General features: G+C 41.6%; 2 protein-coding genes across 5 annotated transcripts in view; both read left to right on the top strand.

Annotated features, from left to right (window-relative positions):
* The window catches only part of MTOR (mechanistic target of rapamycin kinase), a 68,523-nt gene extending 58,191 nt beyond the window's left edge, over positions 1-10,332 (top strand). For both annotated transcript variants that reach the window (XM_041124098.1, XM_030016968.1), the window contains 13 exons: positions 201-375; positions 610-745; positions 1,454-1,601; positions 2,314-2,436; positions 2,885-2,967; positions 4,511-4,583; positions 5,104-5,178; positions 5,681-5,816; positions 6,186-6,251; positions 7,552-7,632; positions 7,949-8,029; positions 8,687-8,792; positions 9,344-10,332. In XM_041124098.1, the coding sequence (XP_040980032.1) occupies positions 201-375; positions 610-745; positions 1,454-1,601; positions 2,314-2,436; positions 2,885-2,967; positions 4,511-4,583; positions 5,104-5,178; positions 5,681-5,816; positions 6,186-6,251; positions 7,552-7,632; positions 7,949-8,029; positions 8,687-8,792; positions 9,344-9,359 (1,299 nt within the window). In that variant the 3' untranslated portion in view covers positions 9,360-10,332. The remainder of the gene's footprint in view (positions 1-200; positions 376-609; positions 746-1,453; positions 1,602-2,313; positions 2,437-2,884; positions 2,968-4,510; positions 4,584-5,103; positions 5,179-5,680; positions 5,817-6,185; positions 6,252-7,551; positions 7,633-7,948; positions 8,030-8,686; positions 8,793-9,343) is intronic.
* Positions 10,333-10,450: 118 nt separating this feature from the next.
* Positions 10,451-26,477, top strand: EXOSC10 (exosome component 10). 3 transcript variants are annotated; one of them, XM_030016972.2, is made up of 25 exons: positions 10,451-10,607; positions 12,115-12,251; positions 12,843-12,966; positions 13,467-13,571; positions 13,826-13,991; positions 14,764-14,875; positions 15,166-15,241; positions 15,369-15,479; positions 15,904-16,047; positions 16,368-16,558; positions 17,292-17,448; positions 18,100-18,248; positions 18,560-18,610; positions 19,389-19,500; positions 20,183-20,233; positions 20,770-20,848; positions 21,011-21,132; positions 21,449-21,544; positions 22,174-22,248; positions 22,734-22,821; positions 23,059-23,132; positions 23,689-23,857; positions 24,335-24,396; positions 25,634-25,707; positions 26,289-26,477. In XM_030016972.2, the coding sequence occupies exons 3-25, from the start codon at positions 12,844-12,846 to the stop codon at positions 26,317-26,319; spliced, it is 2,418 nt and encodes an 805-aa protein (XP_029872832.1). In that variant the 5' UTR covers positions 10,451-10,607; positions 12,115-12,251; position 12,843; the 3' UTR covers positions 26,320-26,477. The 3 variants fall into 3 exon arrangements, with proteins under 3 accessions (XP_029872832.1, XP_029872831.1, XP_029872830.1); XM_030016971.2 differs by lacking the exon at positions 10,451-10,607 and adding an exon at positions 11,087-11,276 and having other exon boundaries at positions 21,050-21,132; XM_030016970.2 differs by lacking the exon at positions 10,451-10,607 and adding an exon at positions 11,087-11,276.
* The last annotated feature ends 1 nt before the right edge of the window (position 26,478 follows it).

Here is a 26,478-nt window from a genome sequence, read left to right as displayed (position 1 = left end):
TCTGGTTATTCAAAACATTCAAATTCAGTATTCTAGAAGTATCTGCATATGATTTGCTGCAAGTCCGCAGCACTTGCTGCAAGCATCTGAAGTACTGATGACTGAACTGTTGTAGGTCACTTGACAGCATGAACTCTTCAGATGTTTTAGTGAGATTTAACTGAAATTCTGGGGGGTTGTATTTCTTTTGGTTTTGGCAGCTCACTTCTTTGGAACTACAGTATGTGTCACCAAAGCTCTTAATGTGCCGGGACCTGGAATTGGCAGTGCCGGGAACGTATGATCCCAACCAGCCCATCATACGTATTCAGTCCATTGCACCCTCACTGCAGGTCATCACCTCCAAGCAGCGGCCCAGGAAGTTAACATTAATGGGTAAGAGAGAGCAGTTTTCACTTAGCTATTCTAGTATTTAAACAGTCGTTGCTTTTAGGTCAAACTGCATATTTACCAGGTAAAACCTTTCCAACATTTTCTTTCAAGTGAGGTATTTCTTAGTGGTCTGGTCAGTCTTACTGCCACACTTTCCAGTTCTTGGGTGCACGTGTATTTGCTCTTGTCTGTTTGTTCAGCAAGAGTAAAGTTTTGTGTGTTATAATTCTTTCACAGGAAGCAATGGGCATGAGTTTGTATTCCTTCTGAAAGGTCATGAAGACCTTCGCCAAGATGAAAGAGTGATGCAGCTTTTTGGGTTGGTCAACACTCTGCTAGCAAACGACCCAACTTCTCTTCGTAAAAACCTCAGGTATGTGCTGTGGATAATCACTGAATGTGCTTATGGATAAGTGACACCCTACGTAGGTGCAGTTTCCAAGTAATCCTTGGCACAGCCAGCTGGTTTGTGAGGAAATGGTGAATCTTGGAACTTAGTTAATTAAAAAAAAAAAAAAAGAGAGAGAGAAAGAAAGAAAAAAAAAATTCATAGAATTTAAACTTGGAGGAAATGTATCCTGAGGGGATTGTTTGTTTTATTTAATTGAAGTCCCATCTCGTAAATAGTTATGGTCATTGAGGCAACCCCTATTTCAAGATAGCTTTAACGCTGCCTTAGGAGCCTGAGAACAGGGGGTTTTATCAAGGATTTTTTTATTATAGTCACTAAATAGCCTGGTGAATAGTCACTGACTGCAGTTCTGTACAGTGTCTTTCAAGCATGAACATATCCAATGTCATATGCAAATAATAGATCATTGTGGGTGACATAACATGTACCTTCTCAAAGCAGTCTTTCAGTGAAAACCACATAAGCTTTGAGAATGTCTGTAGATTATCTGGCAGCAATCTATCCAAATGGATGTTTCGGGTCTGTTTGAAAAGAAGGAAAGCAGAGCAACTACTGAAGAGACAATTTGGATCAGAATCAGATTTAATATTAGTTGTTTTAAGCATCTCGAAATGTAATAATTCACAACAGACAACAATTTGAGCTCTGATTCTCCATTTTTTCCTGTAGCATCCAGAGATATGCTGTTATTCCACTGTCTACGAATTCAGGCTTGATTGGTTGGGTCCCCCACTGTGACACACTGCATGCACTCATCCGAGACTACAGAGAGAAGAAAAAGATCCTGCTCAACATTGAACATCGCATCATGCTGAGGGTAAAGGGCAAAGCTGGCAGAGTTTTTGTACATTCTTTTAGGACTCCAGTGTCTTAATGAGAAATAATGGTGCGCAGCTTGTTCTTCCTTTGCCTGTTTTCTGATTGTTATTGGTACCAGTAATAAATGCGAAAATATCAGATAAGAGTTATAAAATGCTACCAAGAGGTAAAATTTGCCATATGTTTATTTGTTTCTCCTTTCCTGTTTTAGCAATGACCACAAGTTGTTACCATCTGGTGACTAAAATGTGTTTGGAATTTTGTGTGACTATGATGTGCCTTATACAATGCCATGCTGCTGGCATTCACAAACATTGTGCCTAAGCAACAGGGCCAAAATTAGACAGACTGGAGAAACTGAACATTACTAGAAAAGTTAGAATTGCCTGCCAAAAAGGAAAGCATGTGCCAACCCAGAAGACTTATTTAGATAATGTTTTTTGAAACATATTCACCGTTGCAGTATTTTAATTAAATATGGCTACGGACTACTTTGTGGATGCTAAATCATTTGCTATCCCATGTAAAATGAATTCTTTGCTGTTGGGTGGTCATCCCACTGTGTTTGGGAACGTATTGGTCAGTCTACAAATAATTTCAATCTAAACTTGATATGGAATTATTTGTGATTACTGTGTTTCTCATAGTACAACTAAGGATTACTGGAGGTGGTTTTTTTTAAGTTGCTGAGTGTCACTTCTCAATTGTAGATGGCTCCAGATTATGACCACCTGACTCTGATGCAGAAGGTAGAAGTATTTGAACATGCTGTCAATAACACAGCTGGTGATGACCTTGCCAAACTGCTGTGGTTGAAAAGTCCAAGCTCAGAGGTGAGTTCATCACGTGTAATGGCTTATGTTTGGCAATCAGCATGATGTGGAATTACCTCCTCTGCAGAATGAGTGAGAGATGGTGTTTATTCATCATAAACTCCAGACGAATCACTGCAGAATGCCTATCCACATGTGCATCTCCTCACAAGGGGCTTTATAAGGCTCAGATCACAATGGCTGCCAGGGTGCAGTCCAAAGCCCAAGGGTGGACGCTGGAGCTCCATATACTGTGCATGGGGAGAGAAAAGCAGGACCCTCAGAATATATTCTCTTAATGGTTTAGACATCTAATTCAAGGCCACAGGATGTCTGAACCCCCTCAGGCTATGGAGCGTATCACAGTTTTGCTTTGTGCAAAATGCAAGTAGTTAATGTATAAATTAAAATATAAGCTGAAACATGCAACATGCCTGCCTGCCTTTTTCTATTTTGTCTCCACTTGTAGGTGTGGTTTGACAGAAGAACAAACTACACTCGTTCACTAGCTGTGATGTCAATGGTTGGGTACATTTTGGGCCTTGGGGACAGGTAAGTGAAATTGTAAAGGTTTTTCCTAAATAAAAACACAGACTGTGTAGGCCTGTCAATTCATTCCTTGGATCTGTTTGTATGATAACATCTTTCATTGTGGTTATTGCTGATTTGTAACACCACCATCTTTCAGGACCTAATCATGCTGTCATTATTTTCAGCACTGCAGGCATGGGATGTAGGGTTTGTGTATCTTGAGTACAAATAAGAGTTTCTTCCATTTTGAGAGGAGTACACACAGAATTACATCAAGGACTACAAGTTCTAATTTTGTGCTTTCGTTTCACTCACGGAATGGGAAATCTTTCTCCGTCCGTTCTATAAAACAGAAATATTGTTGACCTGTGCCACCAATCTGTGTGCTTGTGTGTGCTTCATGCATATGAGATGGCAATTTTTTTTTTTGCAAAGTCTGTTAGGACTGTATACGTACATCCAGCTTTTTGGGGAGGAAAGAAGTACCATGATCAAGCATCGGTTTTTATTCCCTGAAGTAGCAAAAAGAAATCCAGAAAGTATTTAGTGGCAGAGCTCTTCCGGTTCTCCTTCCAAATGGGTTCAGTAACACTACTTATTTTGCATACTTTTTTGCCTGGTGGATATATATTCTGTGAAGCAGAAACCTCTAATGCTATGTACGTTCACAGCAGTTGTCAGAGACACACATGAAATCCCCATAAATACTCCCCAAAGACTGCTCTAGACTTAAAACAAATGAAAGTTAATGTTGGTTTAACTATTACTTAACGTGGTGGTTTTTCTGATCTGCAATGCAGACATATTCGGGAGGGAAGTATGTACTATCCAAATGGATTGGGCACATAATGAAAAAAGAAGAAAATTACCAAAAAAATGAACAAATGTTTGATTTATTATATGCCTTACTGTTAAAAGGGGACACGATAACTTCCAAAATACTTTTGAAGACAATATATTTTAGATTTAAGGTCTGTAGTGCAAAAACAGCTAAACCCTCACATGTTTTCATAACAAAAGCTTCTATTCCTGAACTTAAAGGTCTTCATAATGAAATTACAAACCTTTGAAAATTGAATTAAAACAAAATTGGAACAAGTTGGCATGACTAGCAGCATCGTGGTTTTCCTAGTCTGGATTGATTCTCTTCTTTTCTGGTGCTAGTACAGTTTGCATTACTTGACCTGTAGCATAATTCATTACATTTTTCTATACTGAAAAAAAAATGAGAAAGCAGAAAACAAGTAGAAGAATTTATCCTAACTGAAAAATAAATGTTCATATCCAAGTAATGTACTGATGGTTCTGGTTCAATAGGTTGTTTTATCTTCCAAGGTGAGATGATCTCTAACTCCTGAGAGGTAATTAGAAAAATAATGTGATAGATGCACTGTCAGGAAGCTATTCTGTTCATCCTGAGATTGAAGATCTCAGACAAGCAAGCTGTCACTGGCTGTTCTTGTTCATGAAGATAAATATCATTTTAGACTGGAGCTGCTGTGATTTACTTTGGGTTTTTATAATGGTCTGTCACCTTCTTTTTTCTCCTACTCCTTCATCAAAGACACCCCTCCAACCTGATGTTAGATAGACTGAGTGGAAAGATCCTGCACATTGACTTCGGGGACTGTTTTGAGGTAAATCTTTGTACTTGGACATTAAATTTTCTGTAATATTTCACATTTTCTCATAGAACAGAAATTAATCTGTAAGCCAGGACAAACTGACCTTGGAATGTGATCTTGGGCAAACCCTTTGGCTCTCTTTTGGGCTTCACTTTACCTACAGGCAAGATGAACATAATACATACCTTATCTCAGAGGCATGTCTTGGGGATTAGTTGACCACTGGAACAAGCAAAGAAGTGCTAACATCACTTTTCCATAAAATTCCTTGAAGCAATTTAAGCTAGTGATAGGCAGTCTGTGTTACTTGGCACTAGCAGCTGGGCACACGCTGGAGTTTTCCCTCTGTTATCAAGTTAATTAACTAGCTGCTTACAAAAATTTGTGGAAACTGAGGAACGTAAAGCTGGAACTTTTACTTCCTATTTGGAATACAACCTTCAAGCTTGTAGCAAAAAAACCCCAATATTTATTAACTCTTAAATAATAAGTTACCTATTAATTTACTAATTCTCCATCATCATGTGTTTAGGTTGCAATGACAAGAGAAAAGTTCCCTGAGAAGATTCCATTTAGGTTAACAAGGATGCTGACAAATGCTATGGAGGTAAGCATCCACTCTTTAATATGAAGTGGTTTGTTCCTAGGTAAAATGGCACCCATTTCTCAGTTTTCGCTGTATTTTCTGTTGTGGTTAAATGTCTCCACTCTTTAAGAACTAGAGATGTTTATATTTCACCTGCATTTTCTGTAAGTTAAAATATCTCCTGTGATCTTTACGGTACATTACAGTGAAAAGCAACTTTTTAATTGATGCAAAAAGACCCCTGAGATTCCTCCAGTTTCTTAGGTCTTTCTTAGTTTCCTCAGTTCAAATAGCTGTTTGCATCAACCAGACACAGCCAATGGCACGGTACTTCACAAAGGTCATCTTAATGGCAGAAAAGAGCTTCTTAGTTTGTAATGAACATCTATCTTGTTCTCTTAATGAACAAAGCATAGTGAATTCCAGTTCAAAGCAAAAGCCACTTCCTGCTCCCTGAATGTTAGGGTTGGAGTTGCATAGTGAATGAAGCAGCATGGTTGATTCGCTTCTTTCTCTTCTGAAGGTGACAGGCCTCGATGGCAATTACAGAATCACCTGTCACACAGTGATGGAAGTCCTGCGCGAGCATAAGGACAGTGTCATGGCTGTGCTTGAAGCCTTTGTGTATGATCCATTATTGAATTGGCGGCTGATGGACAGTAAGTGATTCTTGCTGCTTCTTCATACAAGAAATCCAGAAGCCTGAAATCCAATGTCTGTTTGAAGACAATCTGATGAAATTGTTGCTTTGGAAATGCTATTTCTGTGCGCACATGGTTTTAGGGATTGTAATGTGAAATTACCACAGTGGTTAAAACCCTTTTGTACTTAGACACCAAACTAAGCTACAAGCAAAATTGTTTGGCTTGGTTTTGTATTAGTTGTCATCAGGAGATTGAAAGCTACTTTCAGGTGACATAAAATTTGGAGAAAGAGGAAGGCAGTCAAATCTGTATTGTTTGTGGACAAATTTGCTATGAAACACTGAAACTCCAGTTCATACTTTTCAACTCCTTATTTTCTTGCAGCAAATACAAAGGGCAATAAACGCTCACGAACAAGAACAGATTCCTACTCAGCTAGTCAGTCAGTAGGTGAGTAGAAAAGATGGTGAGTGTCATGAATGTTTGGAGCGTTTTTTTTAGCAGTGCACAAGACTGGGTAAGTATTTTCAGTCCTCTACACAAAAGTAGACAGTTAAAGAGCTTATTATCATTAGTTTTAGGACTGGAAGTCGTGAGTTCAGTACTTCAGCTCAAAAAGCAGATACTCCTTTACAGTTACATTAACATCCTTCTGGGACACATACAAACTGATGTAGTGCAAGGTGTAATTGATATGTGGTAGTTATTTACTTAGCTACCAAATATTAGTGTGCAAAATCTGGCAAGTAGTCATCTGACTGAATGTTGAGAGCTTTGCATCAAATCTTAGCAGTTGTTTGCTATTGGACTGCAGAATAGGGACAGTGTTTCATATGGCGAGTTCTACAAATAAACATACTTATTTTATTGCAATTTTTGGTTAATTGTACATCATTTCAAAATATCTTTCAATTACACTTTTATACAAAATGTTCCTACAAGTTGAATCAGGCCTTTCAGTATGTTAGCAGGGCAAAAATAATGTTTGCTCCTGTGATATGTTTCCATTAGTGATAGAGATATGTGGTTGTCGTGGTTTAACCCCAGCCAGCACCAAAGCACCATGCAGCCGCTCACTCACTCCCCCCCCCCCACCCCGTGGGATGGGGGAGAAAATCGGGAAAAGAAGTAAAACTCGTGGGTTGAGATAAGAACGGTTTCATAGAACAGAAAAGGAGAAACTAGTAATGATAATGATAATGCTAATAAAATGACAGCAGTAATAATAAAAGAATTGGAATATACAAATGATGCACAGTGCAATTGCTCACCACCCGCCGATCGACACCCAGTTAATCCCCGAGCGGCGATTCCCCCCGCCCCCACTCCCCCCAGTTTATATACCAGATGTGACATCACACGGTATGGAATACCCCGTTGACCACTTTGGGTCAGCTGTCCTGGCTGTGTCCCCTCCCAACTTCTTGTGCCCCTCCAGCTTTCTCGCTGGCTGGGCTTGAGAAGCTGAAAAATCCTTGACTTTAGACTAAACACTACTTAGCAACAACTGAAAACATCAGTTATCGACATTCTTTGCATACTGAACTCAAAACATAGCACTGTACCAGCTACTAGGAAGACAATTAACTATCCCAGCTGAAACCAGGACAGTGGTACAGTTGGTCAGAGTCAAATATGCTTTTCAAACAAGCTGATTAACAGTTTTCTTAATGTTTCCAGAAGAATATTATTTTATCTGCTTTTCACCGTCACATTTATGCTTTTATGTTTTCATGGTTTTTTTCAATAGAAATGTTGGACAGTGTGGAATTGGGTGAGACAGCCCATAAGAAAACTGGGACCACAGTGCCTGAATCCATCCATTCCTTCAGTAAGTTTCATTGTTGTTTCTATACTGACACAGAAATTGTTCTTAGATTGGAAAATTTCATCATGGTCCAGGTACAATTACACGAGATGGGACAGATACAGTTCATTGTCAGCATAAATGAGGAATATAATAACCTGTGTTCTCAACTCAAAAAAAAAAAAAAAAAAAAAAAAGTGACAGAAAATATACTGGTATCTGGGTTTGTTTGCTCTTAAAATGATATTTGTGGTGTTTAGGAAGGGCAGATGTAACAGCAGTACAAATGCTTTTATTGTTCAGATGAAGTTCTAATCTCTTTCCTACTTCTGTCTTTTAGTAGGAGATGGTCTAGTGAAGCCAGAAGCTCTAAATAAGAAGGCAATTCAAATCATCAACAGGGTTCGAGATAAGCTCACTGGTGAGCAAGTTCTTATGTTTATATAAGATAAACATAAAATGTTTTGAGATGGATCAGCACTAATTTTAGTGTTTGTATTTTGTGTTAATCCTTGAATTTAACACATTCTGATTAAGTGGGTGAGGCCATTTTCCTGGTTTTATCTAACACCTAAGTACTGGTGCCTGCATTTAGATACAAATGAGCCCCATTTGAAAAGTATATAGGTGTTTGTGACTAAACAGACTTCATATTTTGCATGTCTTGACTTGTTGGTGGAAGTAGAATTTCTATTGTCCTGGCTTTATAGTTTGCAGCATTTAGTTGCAAAATTTTATGCTCTTAAAGTTTATAAGAAACTACTTCCCACCTGCCAAATAATGTACTTGAAGGGATTAGGACCAGGATTCCAGCTACTGGAAAGTTATCTATTGTTGGTTCATCCATTATTTGGAGAAGACAAAAGGAAGAAACCATAATAGTTGGGAAAACAGAGTTCTGGGCTCTGTATGCCTTTAGAGAGGCACTCTCCGTGTTTGGAAAATTTTGCATTTTATATACTGTAAGGGACGAGCAGTTAAAAGTCCTATCAGTCCTTAACTTGCCACCAAGAAGCAAGTTATGATTATATGATTTGTGACTTCCATTTATGGTTTTTTCCGTTCTTTATTTTCAAAGGTCGAGACTTCTCTCATGATGAAACTCTTGATGTACCCACACAAGTAGAATTGCTCATTAAGCAAGCTACTTCTCATGAGAATCTGTGCCAGTGCTACATTGGATGGTGAGTTTGTCATTCAGCTAACGTTGCAAAATTCTTCTCTGAATAATCTGAGCAGAGAACAGCTATTGAAAATGTCACTTGTGTAGTTAGTTATATGTAGGAGCCTTACCCCATGCTGCATCTGCTCTGGTAAATTTTGCAAGCCTATGACAGTGATCCCGTAGACCGTTCTCTGTAAGAAAGTTGTTGTTATAAGTAGTGACAGGGATTTTAGAACATTTAAACCACAATCAGCCTCAACATTTTAAGTGTTTGAAATAAGGCATGTGGTGGTCACTGATTTCAGTTACAGTGCAGAACCACATCTTCTAAAGTAAGCAAAGATGATTTACTGTCATTTTGAGTTAACTAACTTTGGACTATGCTTAAGGAAACGGATTTTTTTAGTGTTTTTAAACATTAGTTAGCTGGAAAGAAGCATGGAGATCCCCTGTCAACTTTCCCTGTACTAAAATGGTGCCTAGTTAGTATGGAATCTCAGTCCTTCTCAGTGTTGCCTTTGTGAAACTATATGCAAGTCAGCGTTACTACAGTATCTTTGTTTTCTTTAGGTGTCCTTTCTGGTAACAGAAGATTCCAAAGTATCCACAGCCTTTTATTCTGGAGGCTTTTGCACTCCAAACTTGCTCTTCTACAAACACAAACTGAACGTTGGACTGAAATACAGCCTTTGTCAAATATTTTGAAATGTAAATGAAAAGAGTTATTGTATATTAAAAGTTGGTTTAAGCCAATGTATAGCTGCTGTTGGAAATACACAAGCTGTCTGAAACACAACACTTGATTTGGGTTTCCAGGACAGCGAAGACTGATTGTACCACAGATGTCTATGGTTCCACTTGGTCTTTGGGGAACTGGTGATCCATTGAAAATAACTATATACGGGTTTTGACTTACTTTGCAATGTAACTAAGTCATTTGCGGATTAATTATTGCCCTGGTCAGTCCTGTTGGTGTGGCTGCAGTGAGCTCAATGCGCTTGTGCAGGAGGCTTCATTTAGATTTGGGCATAAGCTGGATAACTGGAAAGAAAGAGAAGCAGAATTTTACCATTGTTTCATCCTGTTACCTTGTTTTCAAACTCGATTCTTGCCCCCAAATTGGAAACTGTATATCCGCTTATTACACGAGCGCAGGAGTCGTGTTTCAGACTAGATCAGGATATCAGAGCAGATCCAAGAATTGGAAGACCTTGAGCTGAGCAAAGTCAGGTGCCTCTATGCGGGTTGATCGGTGGCAAACTGGATGCAGGGTACAAATGAAATACCACTTGGGAGCTTCCCACAGTGTCTGGATTAAAAAGCAGTATTGGGAAATAACTAGGGAAACTTAGTACTTGGCATAGGAGGCAGACATGGGGAGACCTGGTCATAACTTGAAACAGAAAATAATGGTTATTAAACATGAGGGTGAAAATAAAGTTATGATTTATGAATTAAACATATTAAAAACAATGCACAAAATACAACAGAGTAGCCATGTTTAGATGCCATGTTGTATTTGAATATTTTTGTGCCAATAAATTACACCAAAATGTAAACATTTTGACTGTGTTCTTGTTTATTCCTAAGTACTTCTTAGGAGGAGACAGGGAAGCAGATTAAGACTTTTATTTTTTTTTTTAAGGTTTCCTGTTGCCGTGGATGTGACTTGTCCTTTTCCTGCATCAGTTCAGGTGGTTGGCTATATTTCCCTTTTGATAGCAGCTGGATGCAAAATTGCCAGGACTGAATGATGTCTGTCACTTGTATCAAAGAAACTTGAGCATACAACCCCTAAATTTTAGTTTCCAGCAGATGCGATGTCATCAGTGCGGTAAGAACATCAGCTTTCTTGGTCTCAGGGTCACAGCCACAGCTCGAGAGAGACAGCGTGGGGTGCGGCACTGACCCAGCCGGGGTTCCGTGGGCTTCCCCAGCTGCTTGTGCCGGTGCTGCACCCCAAAAACGGGAAACGGGGAGGTGGCAGTCGGGGCCTTTGAGTGGTAATGCCCCTGGCCCTGTTCCAGGCACTGCTGTGGCTGCCACAGGGACTGCTCTATGGGCAGTCCCAGGGCCCCACGCGTGGGTGCTTGTGGAGGAAGCGGGCCGTGGGTCTCGCCCGTTTTAAGCCCTTGAGGGCCGTCCCTCGGTGCCCCCCACCTCGGGGGCCCCCCGTCTTCTCACCCAGGGGCCTCTTCCGCCACGCCGCCAGGGGGCGCCAGAGGGCAGCCCTGGCGCCCTCTCCCCGTGCGCATGCGTCCCCGTCGGTTGCCCACCCCCACCCCGCCGTCGCCGGCCGCGTTCTCGCGAGAGCGTCTAAGCGTCGCGCGGCTGCGGGGGCAACATGGCGGCAGCCGTCGGCGGGGGGAGCGGCAGCGCGGTAGCGGAGACCCCCGCGGGGCAGGAGGGGCCCCGCGGGGCGGCGAGGCGACCGGCGGAGACGGAGGGGGGTAGCGCGGCGGCGGCGCTGCCTGGCTTCGACGACGCCGACGCCTTCGTCAAGGTGCGCGGCGGAGGGGCCGGGGGCGGGAGCGGGGCGGGTGCCGTGCACTACCGCTCCCGGCGTGCCGTGCGCGGCTCGGGGCATGCCGGGAGCTGTAGTTCTTCCCTTCGGGGGCTGCCTGAGGACCCCCGCTTGAGTAGGTGCCACCCGTGAGGAGCCCCGCCGTGGGTGCTCCCCGCCGTGGGCGGCAGGGAGGGTGCGGGCCGCTCCCAGGGGTGCCGGGGACCAGAGCGGCCTGTTGGGGCCTGTCACCGCCCTGGGCTCGGGCCCCTGGTCCTCGGCACGGCTCTGTAAGCGCACCGGCCCGGGGTGGGCTGTGCCGCCTTCCCGACGCGAATCTTTGAAATGTAGAGGTATCGGGTCCCTGGGGAGGGCCGTTGCTGGACGTGTGGCGATAGGCATTGTCCCTTGGATTACAGATCTTAACCTCGGCTACCTGGTGTTTCGTCTGCGCACGCTCCTGCTTCCAAGAGGGGGAATGCCTCCCGGTTCTCAAGCAGGAAGCGTTGCAGTTTTGTGGGGGTTTTTTGGTCAAAATAATAAAGTCATTATCTGCGTTCCTGATGATTTAGTGAGCTTTCTTTCAGACCTTAAACACTAGACTGAGTTTTAAGTCTTTTTCTTCTTACCAGTCTTTCATCATTTTAAAGGTCTCTAAATGGACAATGTGAACTAAATGACTGTAAACTTACTCGTGTTGAAAAGTCCTACAATACTATATATTAGAACCACATGGTTCAAACAAGTTAGGCAAAATGCATTTCTCCAAAATAATATCCTGGGTAAATGGAGAAACAAAATACTGAAGAAATGCTAATAGCATGGTATTCTTGCACAGTATGCTCTTGGCACAGTGGTAGCTGCGACAAAGGCATCTAATGGCCTTCCTCAGCCTGGCGATGAGTACGACTTCTACCGAAGCTTCCCTGGCTTCCGGGCATACTGTGAAACACAGGGTGACCGTCTCCTTCACTGGTAAGGACGCTTTTGCGTCTTTGGGCCGTTGCTAATCACTTCCAATGATTTAACGAGCTTTCTCTCAGACCTTAAACACTAGACTGAGTTTTAAGTCTTTTTCTTCTTACCAGTCTTTCATCATTTTAAAGGTCTCTAAATGGACAATGTGAACTAAATGACTGTAAACTTACTCGTGTTGAAAAGTCCTACAATATTATATATTAGAACCAAAACAGAAGGTAGCACCCTTCTTCGGAGACTCCAAACTTGCCATAGATAAGAAAATGGTTTATTTCACAAACCTAGCTTTAGCTACTTCTCTCACGCTTGACAGTAACAAGTTTAAAGAGGGCCTTTTATAATGATTTGGATGAAGAGCTGTGCAGAGAGCACAGGCTAATATAAAATGCATTAGGCTATGTATTTTAAAAGTCACATGGTTCATAAATTAATTCTAATGCTTAATGCTGTATAGGTGTTTCTTCTATTCACTGCTCATGAGATGTTATCTATAGGTACAGCATTTGATTTCTTTTTAAACTTTGAAGATGTAGAAAGTTGAAGAGAACTGCTTTCAAATTGCTAATAGCTGTACTGTTCTCTTGCAAGCATGAGCAAGGTGATGCAGTATCATGGCTGCCGTAGCCACATGAAAGATCGCAGCAAAGTGACAGAGCTGGAAGATAAATTTGATATGCTTGTTGACTCCAATGACATCATTCTTGAAAGAGTGGTAAGCCAATTATTTCTGGATGTTCTTATAAACTGTTCAGTTGCCACAGGTTCTTTTTTCATTGCATGAATTTCAGTGGTAGCACTTTCACAGTTACATTTAGTGTTTCCTTAATCTGGTGGTTTTCCTTTTTATTTTAAAAAGATTTCCATGTGCTAGGCTAGTGGTCATAGCAGCTAAGGCGGATGGGTTATGGCCTAGAGAGAAGGAAGGTGTAATATATGACTTGTGAGGAAACTAAATACAGTTTGGCACAAGAACCTCACAGCTTGAGAACAGATCTGTAAGTTCATAGAGCTGCTTCTCTGAGGAAACTCTTCCTACCCTTGATGTTCAACATGCTCGTCCCACATTTGTCTGTCCCATGTTGCACAGAATTTGGGGGAAGGGGCTGTGGAGGTATCTACCTGTGTGACTTTCTTTATTCAGTCTTGACTAGAGTGGATGAGTGTGGTAATTTAACAGGTGTTTGGTTTTCACCTTGCTTTTCTGGAATTTAGGGTATTTTATTGGATGAAGCAGCAGGAGTGAACAAAAACCAGCAACCAGTCCTCCCTGCTGGGTTACAGCCGCCACAGACAATCATTTCCAGCTGGAACCGCAAGGTGAGGCCTCTGTGCTCAGTTTGCTCTGTTATCTTAGCTTTTTTCCCAGCATTGGCACTACTGATTTTCCAGTGCAGTTGAGTAGTTAAATGTTCTGTCACAGTTTTTTTACACATCCTAACTCACTCCCTCTTTTTTCCTTTTCCTCTTTATCCAAAGTTGATTCTGGATTCTTTGTGCTTTCAGCTGCCGTTTCAGTTTCATGTACACAACAGGCTTTCTTTTTTACCTGTGGCATACCTTTTTTTAAATAGGCAGGAGAATACCACAAAAGAACTCAATCTGAAACCTTCCGACTGCTTCATGCCAAGAATATCTCTCGACCACAGCTTAAGTTTCGGGAAAAGATTGACAATTCCAACACTCCCTTCATACCTAAACTTTTTATCAAGCCAAATGCTTTGAAACCTTTGCCTGAAGGTAAGGGGTTTATTTTTTGTTGGGTAACCAATTGAGAGTATTTGACACAAATCTGTCCTCACACTCTAGAGGAGAAGTTATTGATTGTAAAAACAAGTAACAGTAGGAGATGTTGACTATTTAGGTGTAGTAAGCTCTGTTGTTTGCATATGTGTAATGTAAAGGTAGGTCAGCATACAGCATCTTATTGTTTGTATGCAGTAAATAATCCATTCCAAACATATTCTGCTGCTTCTCTTTACCACCATTGAACATACATGATGAGAGTCACTCTGGTGACAGAAGTGGTCTTGACTAGTCTAGTTAGCTTTACTGATACTTCTTACTAATTAGGGAGGAGCACCAGGTGTATGGTTAGACCTACCTTTGGTTTGGGTGCTTTATCAAAGCCACCAGCATAACATCCTGTCTCGGTAACATGTCGTTCTGCTGCTGGTGATTGATCCTTAGTCTGCACTGATGTGGTTGTACTTTTAGTAACTGGGAACAATTGAAAGATTTTTCTGAAGATTTTTCAATCTCCTTCCAAGCTCTTGAGCAGAACCACCTTGGGTCTTGCTTAACAGCAGCCTGGTAAAACCTAGCAACTGAATTGTCACTAGAGGTACAGACAGAAGCCTTGCTGACAGCAAAAGCTGCAGGTCTAAATTGTTAAGATGTTTGAAACTTTATTATTTTAATAGACTTTGTGGTGGGTGGAGGGGAGAGTTTAGTAGGCTGAGAACATGTTATGTGTAGGACCCAGTCCAGTTGTTCCATATTGGTTGTTCAGCCCTCACAAAAAGTGGACGGGAACGAAAGGAGCGCCCTGAAGACTTGGATGTGCCAGCTGCTTTGGCAGACTTCATACACCAGCAGAGGACACAGCAAACTGAGCAAGACATGTAAGAAATTAAACTGACATCAAGGTGCTTGGAGTACCATTGGTGAACATGCACTTGTGTGGTCCCATTGTGCTGATGCTATTCATGTGTAACAGCTCTGCATGTGTTTGTGTCCGCACACTACGTTGTGTTATTTGCTTTAGACATCTGCAGTTATTTTAAAGCTATGCTTAATAAGAGACAAAATTTCTACTCAATAAGGAAGCTACCATAGCTCTCAAAGTCTCTGTGCTCTGGCTCCATGAAGATGACTGAAATTTAGTCTGTGCCTCTCTTCCTAATTTCCACAGGTTTGCTCACCCTTACCAGTATGAACTGGAGCATTTTTCTCCACCAGATGGAGTTCTCAAGAAACCAGAACCCCAGGTTGGTGCCCACATTAACTTAAACTTACTGCAGATGCGGTATATTTGACAAATTTCAGAATTGAGGGTGGAGGTCAGGGGTGGGAATTGACAGAGAACATACCATGCCTAATAATTTGCTCTGCCAGATGTACAGGCCCATCAAGGAAACACCCTGTCATTTTATCACCACACTGGATGAGCTGGTAGAACTAAATGAAAAGCTTATGAACTGTAAAGAATTTGCCCTGGACTTAGAGGTAATCAAATTGCCTTTTCTGTTTAAAAGTTACATGTGTACTTTTAGTACCTAGGAGACCATTATATTCTTCTAGTCTGTTTTGTAGTCTCTCTTTCTCCTGCTTTTTGTACTTTCTGACATGAAAAGACAGTTCATGACCCTGATCTGTCTGATATTATCTAGAAGATTGAATTAAACTGGTCGGTATTATAAGTTTTCCAATGGTAGCACTGGCTGCACACTTCATACTGAATTTGATCTTCTTTCAATTCATCCCATGTTTTTTTAAGTCATGTTCGTAACTGCAAAGAGAAACCTTGCTTATCCAATTATCTTTAAGAAGTCCTCTGTTACTTTTTCTTCCTTCATTTGGCGTGCTGTTTGTTTTATAGTATTACTTATGTAATGGATCATAGCTTACATCTCTCTTCCATGTTTTTCAGCACCATTCCTACAGGAGCTTCCTGGGCTTGACATGTCTGATGCAGATTTCCACCCGAACAGAAGACTTCATTATTGATACACTGGAATTGCGCAGTGAGATGAACATTCTCAATGAGACCTTCACAGACCCTGCAATTGTGAAGGTCATCTGCCAAATTCACCAGTTCACGACAAAATTCCTGCCCCCGCCCTTAGTTTAAGCTTTATTATAGTTAAAAACACACTGTGTACTCTGTCTTGGTCACTTGGCTCTGCTTTCATTGTAATTTGTTCATGTGCCTGTTTCCTTTATGTAAGTGGGGAGTTACTTGCCAAGTGTACGCATTTAGTAGTTCTGCACTTAACAGTGAAGGACAGAGAGAAGAGAAATCCGGTCCTAGACACATGAATATGAAGCCACAGCACTGGCAGCCTGGAGTAGAAATGTTCTTCATATCATTCTCAATTTGTTTTGCTTTTCAAGGTCCTTCATGGTGGTGATTCAGATGTGGAATGGCTGCAAAAAGACTTTGGTCTGTACTTGGTGAACATGTTTGATACTCACCAAGCTGCTCGTCTCCTCAATCTTGGCAGGCATTCTTTGGACCACTTGCTAAAGCTGTATTGCAATGTAGATGCTGACAAGCAGTACCAGCTGGCTGACTGGAGGATACGGTAAAAACTGACCCCTTAAATGGGCTGCAGCTGCAAGGTAGCACTTATCCTTGTTTGTATTGTTAGAGCAGGAGCATGTTTCTAGTTGCAAGCCCCATAGTCGTAGGTTAGCCTCAGAGTGCACAAGCACAGCATTTACCTGGCTGTGCTTTTAAGTTCTTTTACGAGTGTTACATTTTCCAGTATTTCTTTAGAAAATGAGTTCTTTTGGGTAAATCAGGGAAGACTAAGTAATGAAAAGCTCCTGGAAGCTCACTTCTTAGGAGCAGCGCTTAACCACTGCGGTATTATGGAGAAAGTCAGTATTTGCTCCTCTAGAGCCCCCACAAAAACATTCAGTCGCCTGCACTAGGTAGAGCAGTATGCTGCTGGGGCAATGAGCTTTGCTCTGCAGATGGACTCTGCACACCACAGAGTTCCCAGGCCTACTTTGTGTAGGCTCTGCAGAGGGAGAAGAGTTATGACATATACTATAGCAAGCAGTTCTGTCATCTGACTTAGCTACATGGCAATCCTGCTCTCCGGCATGTGGACAAGATGCCATCTGAATTGGAGAGCGCACAGCATGTTACTGGTGTTGCCCAACAAATCCTTCAGTAAGGAAACAGAAGAATTTCCATATTAGTTCTTGGCATGTTTTACGTGCGGTTTGCCCTAATATGCCTTTCAAGAAGAAAGTGACAGTTTGGCAGGGCAACTGAAATATATTAGTGTAATTTTGGCTCTTTTCCAGCCCTTTGCCAGAAGAAATGGTTCAGTATGCCCGTGATGACACTCACTACTTGCTCTACATCTATGATAAAGTGAGGGAGGCACTGTGGGAGAGGGGGAACGAGCAGCCCACTCAGCTGCAGGTTGTGTGGCAACGCAGCAAGGACATCTGCCTGAAGGTAAAGCTTCACCTGGTTGGATTACCTGGATCAGAGTATGGGCTTAGTAGGACAGAAGGTCCTTTGCCTGTTCTCCGTCTGTTGCATAGACACAGGTTTTTTTCCTCTTTGTGTGTCTGAAAACAGCTGTATAAACTCTGACTCATTTGTGTGCAGTCACTTGTTTCACTAGCTAAAATCCTTGGATTCAGATGCCTTCTTGCTGTTTTTTGAATGCTAGCACTCTTTGGCCTCCCAATGCTTTCAGGTGTGTCTTTTCCAAGAGAGATGTTACATTTCCAGTTCTACTGGATGTTCCTAGAAGTTCAAAGCCTAGCTGGAGGTGCATTATGAGATAATTATATTATGCCTGTGGAAAATACTGTCTATGAAAGTAGGCCTTGTCTAATGTAGTAAAGCTTGAAGATACTGTATGTCTAAAGCTGCTCCTGGAGTTGGTGAGGGTGGTTTTCCCCTAAAAGTGGATGAGATGTATGATTTTCAGGGATAGGCTCCTACCAATAGTTTAGGGTAAAAACTCCAAGACACATTGTACCCGAGTTTATTCAGTCCCCTTAAGTCCTTGTGAGATTCTATGTGTCTCAGTGAAGCAAGGGAAACTAGAGAGCACAAATCTGATACCGATCATGAGTTTCTTTTTTTCCTGCCCAGAAATACATCAAGCCCCTCTTTTCAGATGAATCCTACCTTGAGCTCTACAGGAGGCAGAAAAAACATCTCAACACACAGCAGCTAGCAGCATTTAGGTTGCTGTTTGCATGGAGAGACAAGATGGCGCGTCAAGAGGATGAGAGTACAGGGTAGGAAATCTTTTGTTACAGACACTGGCTTAATACTTCAGTGAGTCTCTTGGATTGTGCCCCTCCCACTCCCAAGGTGGAACCACTTTGTTACCTGTAGAAATGAGGGTACTACCTCAGGCTGCTTTTTACACATAAGTCCTGCTATGTTATTAGTAAATTCTTACAGGTATCTAGATCAGCACTACTTAATTTCTTTTTAACTGATTTCATCTTTTCAGACCTTGTAATTGGGGCAGACTTCTGCACTTTTAAGGTATTTTTAAGAGTTTTTAACATTGTTACATTCACGCCACCTCTTTGTGTTGTAGATACGTGCTACCGAATCATATGCTATTGAAGATAGCAGAGGAGCTGCCCAAGTAAGTTTTGTTCACCCTTGAGGAGTCTCATTTGATTTTAATATCCAGCAAGTCGTTTCCTAGTGTGTAATTACTTCTGCAGTTGGTCCCTTCTTTCCAGCTGTCAATACTGCTTTTCTCTATAGTTGTTCAGTTTGGAAGAGAAGTAAATAGCAATACTTCTTCAGAACGGTCCAAACTTCTGGGATACATCTCTCTCTGATTTTGTTCCACAAATAAAACACATTCCTTTGCATTGCTATATGTCACACACCCCCCCTGAGATTCCTACAGTATTACGGAGCAAGAGAGAGATGAGTTCCCCCATAGCGTTTATTTGGGGGGAGGGGTTCAGTTCCTAAAGGGCTGGGGGGGAACAAGTGGCAGATCTTTTAGAACACCCAATTTACACAACATTTTCCTCAAACACTTGGCACTCATCATCTAACATCCATACTTGAGAATAATAAAAATGCATCTTTAAATGCAAGTCCACTGCTGGGCTAAGCTTCCACAGATGAATACTGAACAAGGAACGAAATGAAGATGGGGACAGACAGACCAACCACAGAAAAGATAAGTGAGAGGAGAGCTGAGTTAATGGTTTCTCCTTATCTGCACAAACCTGGTACAGAAGTATTTTTCATCACAGAGAATAAACTCTGCAAGATTAATCTGACTTGTCTTATTCTGTCACAGTCAGGACCATGGTTATATCTCGTTGCATGTCCTTTGAATGCAAATGCCTAACATATCGGCCATAAATACAGCACACTGAATTTTTCTCATCTCTCTTTAGAGAACCCCAGGGCATCATTGCTTGCTGTAATCCAGTCCCACCACTAGTTCGCCAGCAGATTAATGAATTGCATCTTCTCATTCAGCAGGCCCGGGAGATGCCTCTTCTCAAGGTAGGAGTAGCTTGTACCACACAAGAGACTCATCACTTGCTTTCCATAAGCCAGGGACTGGAGCTAAATGGTGACCCGTGATGATGTGTATGCTGAAGTTTGCTTTTTGAACACTGAATATAGTGTTCTGTACTAGAGCAGAAGGATATATTGCAACTTCTTGTCTGTCTATTGTCTGCTTTGTACTGTCTTACACACAATGTAGTTTCCTGGAGAACTAGAGCAGTAAAAGAACAGGCACTACTTGAACAGGGTGCGGTTGTCCGTCTTATATCGCACATCATGTTTGCCTGCGTGAGGAAGAACTGGACCTTGTGGAATTTGTTGGCCATGTAAATGGATTCATAAATCTTTTACAGCTATAGAGAAGCAAAAAAAAAAAACCAACCCTAGGTGTAAGAGGTTCATTAGTTAAAATATGTCATCAGCATGTTGATATTACTACAGTCTTCCTCCTCCAGTGAAAAAAAACCATGTGAGGATGACGTCCTTTCTGTATCTTCCTTTCTGTATGAGGTGTTTAAATGTATCCATATGCCAACACTGCAGAAGAAGAAGAATTAATGTAATTTTATTAACCTGCTAGCTTGTAATGAATGTGTTGAAAACATTGATAAGGAGGCCAGCCTAGAAGAAATAGGGCAGGTGCATTTAAGTGACTTGCCTTTCTCTCCCATTCTAGTCGGAGGTCGCTTTGGCAGTCAAGAAGAGAGCGCCTCAATCCAACCCTGAGGTACTGTTTACATAATATTTGTTACCTAATGTCTTAAGCTTTAAACTCAGAAACAAATGTAGCAAAGTTCTAGCTTCTCATCCATTTTACAGGTCTCTCTGCTTTAGCTTAATGTTACTTTTCTGTGCTAGACCCATAATGTTACCACCTGTAAATTGGTATTTTACAAGCCACCATAATAGCAGCACTTAAGGCTTCATCAGCAAACACTCTAGCTGCTGGACAGTTTCATGTGTGTTAGCCTATATTGACTGATCTGTAAGAAGAGAAGTTTCAGATGCATTTACTCTGACTCGTTTACTCTCCTTGTGCATAGGAAGTAAAGCATCTCCATTAGCCAGTGGGTGTTTGCACAGGTAGCCTTTTGATGCCAGATGCAATGTGCTCTGGCAGGTGAGCTATATTAAGAATATTCAGTCTCTGAATTTCACCCTTTTATTTGAATTTTCATTAATGTGTCTCTGCAATGTGTGAAAACATATACTCATTCACAGAGTAGTGTATTAATGGTGTTTACAATTTGAATCTCTCTGCAGAAGCTGGAGAATACCTTCTTTGGACCCCATGACAGTTCCCGGATTCCTATGGTTGATTTTCAGAACAGCTCTGCCTTGGGTAATTTGGACTTAACCTAAAAACTGTGCTACTAATGACATGATGTGGCTTTGACATGGGGAAAATAGCAGCCGTGAAGAAGCTTTCAGTGAAATCTCATTACACAAAAGAGCAGTAAAATACACAAGTATCTAATCAAAATTTTGTCGTCTTCTCATGTAGAGCCTGCACCGATTTTGGAACATGGTTGTCTCTTTTCAGACAGTGAGAGGACAATGAACATTCAGGGTGTTCAGCCAGAGTCAACATGTCTTTTTGCTACTGCCACTGTCAGCATATTCAGTGTAAGCAACATGTTTGTGATACTGTCATTATTTAAGTATTAGTAAACATACTTGATAATTTGATAAAACGGTGTGAAAAGTGTTGCAAGAAATAGTAAGGTGGGACATGCATGGAAATGACACTGGCTTCCTGTCAACCATATGGCCTACATACGCTATGACAACTAGGTTAGGAGGCCAGCAAGTTAATTGCATCTCTCTGGAGGGTTACTGCCGTTAGTGGAGTTTCAGATAGAGTGAGAAATAACATGCATGAAATGGCAGTAACCAAAACCAAAAATTACTAATGTTCTTTTTTTTTTTATTTTTTTTTTAGGAATGTGATGAAGATGAAGGAAATGAGAAGACTTTAACCACTGCACAGCAGAAAGCTCAGCGTATAATGGAGTCCTTTGAAAATCCATTTAGAATGGTAAAAGCTCCCAATACATATTCGTAGTGGGACTCATAATCTACCTAGTGCAGAGGATGCTCTCAGCTGTTTTTCCAGGCATATGCAAAAGAGCTTGGTATAGCATCAGGTTCTGCTGTCTTACGGGAATCGAGAGATTGTCCTTGCAAAGCGCACACGTGTGGACTTGTTTTCAAAACACATTGAAATGCCTCTTAGATATCTGTCTTTCTACATAGTAAACAGACCTTTCACTGTTTTTTTTCTTTTAATCAGGTTTGAGGTTTTTTAAATTTGCATCACATTTTCATCTCTACTTTATGGCTAGAGTTAGTGAGCTGATTTTATTCTTCTAATAAATCAGAAGAACAATAGAATAATTTATTACAGATTTGGAGTAGCAAATTACTAGGAAATAATATCAAACCAACTTTTTCTGGTGAGTGGTTGGGCGTTGGTTTTTCGGGGGTTTTTTTGGTTGGTTTTTCTTTAATGTTTCTCTTGGCCATAGTTGTGGTAATTTTTCTTTTTCCAGAAGGTGTTCTATCTGTAGAATGCTTCTTAAATACAAACTTTGTGATTTGGAACATTTTAAGCAGCATTTTAGCAATGCGCTAAATGTCATTTGCTGTGTTTTTTCCTCTCCACAGTACCTACCTTCAGAACAGAATCCAGCTTATGTGTCACAATCTGCAAAGTTTGACCCGTCATCAAAAATTTATGAAGTAAGATTCGTGCTAAAATTTCCTGCCAAGTAGTACAAAAGAAACAAATAAGTAGGTTATTTTCCCTTGGGAACCTTAGCAATATAGAATTATTTTTTTTCTCCTTGGATTCTCTTTAGAAAAAGAATATAAGTTTTGAGAAACTTGACATGTTTCTGAATCTGGAATTCATTGTTTCTGTAGCATTCATATCCTTCGAAGAACCAGGGATTGGAGACATTCCACTGTATATTCCCTGTCTGTCAAAGCTACAAACTACTGCTGAAGTCTGTATCTGCCTTTGTTCTCATGGCTTGTTTGTAGCTCAGAACCTTTAAAGCACATGGTTTTACTTTACCTGGTGCAGCAGATCTTAATCTCTTTTACAATCCAATTTGATCTTTTGTACTCTTAATGAAGACCAGCATGTGGTAGCAAGTTTATAAACTCCCTTTTGCCATAAAACTTCAAAGAAGGTGATCCCAGGTAATTTTTTTTCATTGCAGATCAGCAATCGATGGAAGTTGATGAGTCAGACACAAATACAGAAGGAGTCCAAGGATGAAACAAAAAAGAAAGCAGCCCAGCAGTCAGGTACAGCCATTCTTCCCTTCCTCAGTGTGTTGGCTAGCATGGTTTTCCCAATGCACATAGGTTGTTTCCCAGTTACAAGAAAACCTTAGATGATGGATTCCCTAATGGATGAGATTGTTTGATGAAGATTGTACTCTATTTAATTTGAGACTTGCTACAAGCTGGTTTGCCTGCTTTTTCAAAGCTCCTGGCTAACTTACCTTTGCTTTTTACAGTAATGCTTATTTGTTTCAATAGCTGCTCGTGACCAGGCACAGAAGGTGTATAAAGAGGCAACAGAAAATATTGTGTCTGTTCGTCAGCAAGCTATGGTATGTCATTGAATTCCCTACTTCCAGCCTTTGCCCCTCTTGACCTTTATAACATAGTTCAGAATGAAACCCTGAGCCCTATAACTCTGAAATACCTGAATGATAGTCTTTTGATAGAGGTCTTTCTGTGGTTCTGCCCTGTGTGTAGCAACAGGCCCCTAGCAACTGTGCTGTGCAAATCTTCGCATCCCTCCATATCTTCAGTAGGGAATGTTTTCCGCTGCTGCACCTCTCTGCTCCTCACTTGCCTAGGTTCCCCAAAATCTGCCTGTGGGGCCACAGCAGATCTCAGCCTGTAGTGTCCTGTGAAATGAAAAGTTGGCTTTTTATCTGAAAAGTCCCTGCTGTGAGGAAAAAAAAAAAAAAGGGAGTTTAGGCCCAAGGAAGAACACAGTGCTTTTTCCCCACACTATTATTGCCACAGGCAATAGCTGTCACTGGAGCCTGGGTCCACTGGGCAGTTCATTTGCATGCTGGTGTTCATGTCTACACAGAGATGTTTCACTCTCCTGTCCTGAACTTGTCCCTGTTTCTGTTCTGTGGGTTGCTTTCACAGCAGGAGCAAGCTAATAAGAAGAGGGAGAGAGTCATGAGTGAAACGGGAACAGAGTTGCCAAAACAAGAGAAGAAACGGCCAAAAGCCTCCCAGCAACCAGAGGAGCTGGAAGCACCGAAGCAGTTTACCCCCTTTGATTACAGCAAGTCCAACTTCAAAGTGTTTGCGGGTAAGATCAGGATCTCTTGCTATGGTGCTGCAGGCTGTGGAAACTGTTGCCAGCTGAGCCCTGAGAAGGCTGTGTGTGAATGTAGATGCCAAGGCAGTACAAACTGTTACAATGCACTTACCTTACAGTGGGGAAGTACTAAAAGAAATTAACTTGGGGAATGTACAGTTTAGCATCCTTTTTCCGAAACAAAATCCTGAAACCATTGGCCATGGGGATTGTGGATTTGGATTTTGCTTCTTTTCTCTGTAGAGAAAGTCATCTGTTTAATTGGACCCCAGGAACTAGGAGGCAAAGGAGATTTTACTTCTTTGTAACAACTATCTATTCAAAAGCATCTCCTGCCCTTAAGAGACTGTTCTGGTTTTTAGCATGTGGGAGACTGCAGTGGAACCTCCTTATCATCAGAGGAACGCTGTGGAATGTACTGTTCTTCCTGGAAAATTTTAGTGACAGCTTCTCTCCTCTCTCCCTTAGGAAGCAGCAAATCGAAGCAGTCGCCACAATTTGATCCTGCCAAGCAAGCTTACGCAGGCAAGGTACGGGCATGTCATGAAGGAAGGAACAGAAACATTGGTGATAGCATGTACCCAGCTGGGGAGTCGCTGGGGAAGGCAGATGACTTTTTCAGGATCTGCAGAATGTTCCCTAACAGCACTTGGTACTGAGGTGCAGCTTCCAATCACAAGCTCATACTTTGTATTATAGCCTCTTCCCATTCAGGAAGAGCTTCCTTGGGGCCCCTCGGCCTCTCTTGTTTCCCACCTCTTCATACATTGTTCACAGCTACGCCTCCATACATCACAGGCACAACACTTAGACCACAGCACACCACCATGAATTCCCAATACCAGATTCAAGGCACTCTCAAAAATCTCAAAGTCAGTCTAGTTATTCCAGGCCATGTCAGGTCTGCTTGTTGCCCACATTCTCCACCAAGTACTGTCATTAGGAAAACAGTCTCAGCTCAGAGAATTTTTACTTAATTTATTGCTAACTGAGATTGAGAGATTGAAGAAATGAAAGAAAACATAAACAATCAGTCACATACTTAGGGAAACCTGTGACCAGCACAGGGCAGTTCCTGTGTCGTCGCCCCCCACCCCAGGTCACCCCTGCAAATCTGGGTTACCTAAAACCTACCATGTGTCCCCTGCATAGTGCTCATACGTGGAGCATTTGGATGCTGATGTGTGACGTCAGTGGGCATTCAGGCATGAAGTAATAGGTTGCCCATCCATGAACTCATGGGGCACTTGAGTGTTAATTTTAGGTTCTGAAGCTCATTTCTCTTGTTTCAGTCTCTTTCCTGTGCATGCTGCCTTCCTGGATATTTAACTGGAGGGCAAATGGTACCAAGGATCATCTTAGATATTCATTAAAAATCGTATTTTAGAAGCTAACAAGTTTATGCCTGATAGCGTAGGAAACAGTTTCCTGTGCAATCCCTTTGCTATGTCAGTTGAAACTTGTTTCAAGAGGAAAAAAAGAAACCGGTCAGTGAATTTGGGACAACCTGTACAGATCTTTCTGTCTAGATGGGTAAGATTTGTCGTCAGTGGGGTATTGTGCCTCACATGTCAAGGTTAGACCAGCTCAGATGGATTCAGTGCAAGTGCATGTAAAGGAAGTCCTAAAACATAAAGCTCACGGTGTAAATGAGCAGTGTTCCTTTAAGTTGGAAGGACCTGACAGCACATGAATCTCATGGAATATACTGTTTGGCAGGTACCTCACTGTGGTGATGGTGGTGTGTTTTTTTTTTTTCCCCTGCAGAAATTTGCTGGAGCTAACAAACTTCAACAGTCTGGAAACCGAAGCATGTCCTACCTGTCGGGGAAAGCTGATAGGTGTGTTGTCAGCCTGCTCTCTCATCCAAGTGGTGGAGTGTTTTCACGCCTGTGCCCTGGAGCTGTGGGCAAAGCATAGCTATTGTCCTCTATAGCTGTGGGAGCTTCAGCACATGTTTAATGGGAAGAGGTTGCGTCACAGCTTGACGTCAATTTAAAGGGGGGGGGAAAAAAAACCTTAGTCAGTATTAATGCAGTCAAAGACAATTCTGGGTGGAAGGTTTGAAATGCTGAGGTAAAAGTTTGTGTTAATAGATGTGGGAGTCACTTTCTTTGGCCACAAAGATAGGTGGAGGTGGGGAGAACATTTGCCTAGTTTGGGAGGAAGATAAATAACAGTACTGCCAAATATGAACATTCTTGTTCTGAATAGATATTTAACGTGTAGTTTACGAGGCTTGATCCTTGTGTATTATTTAGTCATAAAAGAGCAACACTACGTGAGGGCAGCACTGGAGGTCGAAAGGTTCTGTTTGCATCATGACCCTTTCTCAATAGAATCATTGTAACCTATTGTAGGTTTTCAATCTTGAGTGAATTTAGAGCAAGAGTTAAAGTCTTTCTGTAACTGTCTTTTGCAGGGGTTCCAGGCACCACTGGCCAAAGAGATAGTCCTTGTTACAGGACCTGTGGGAGTTGCTGCTGAACAAAACAATAGTCAGAAGTATTGTCGCCATGGGAAGGCAAATACCGGTCATTGAGCATTTTTTGTACAGAAATGTTTTTAAACCCATTAAAATCCTTTTTTTCCAAAAGGAAAAACATCTTAAT

The sequence above is a fragment of the Aquila chrysaetos genome, chromosome 6 (assembly GCF_900496995.4).
Source record: "Aquila chrysaetos chrysaetos chromosome 6, bAquChr1.4, whole genome shotgun sequence".
In the NCBI taxonomy this organism is placed as follows: Eukaryota; Metazoa; Chordata; class Aves; order Accipitriformes; family Accipitridae; genus Aquila; species Aquila chrysaetos.
Note: the sequence above shows the minus strand (reverse complement) of the source record. Positions and strands in the feature narration are given on the sequence as shown.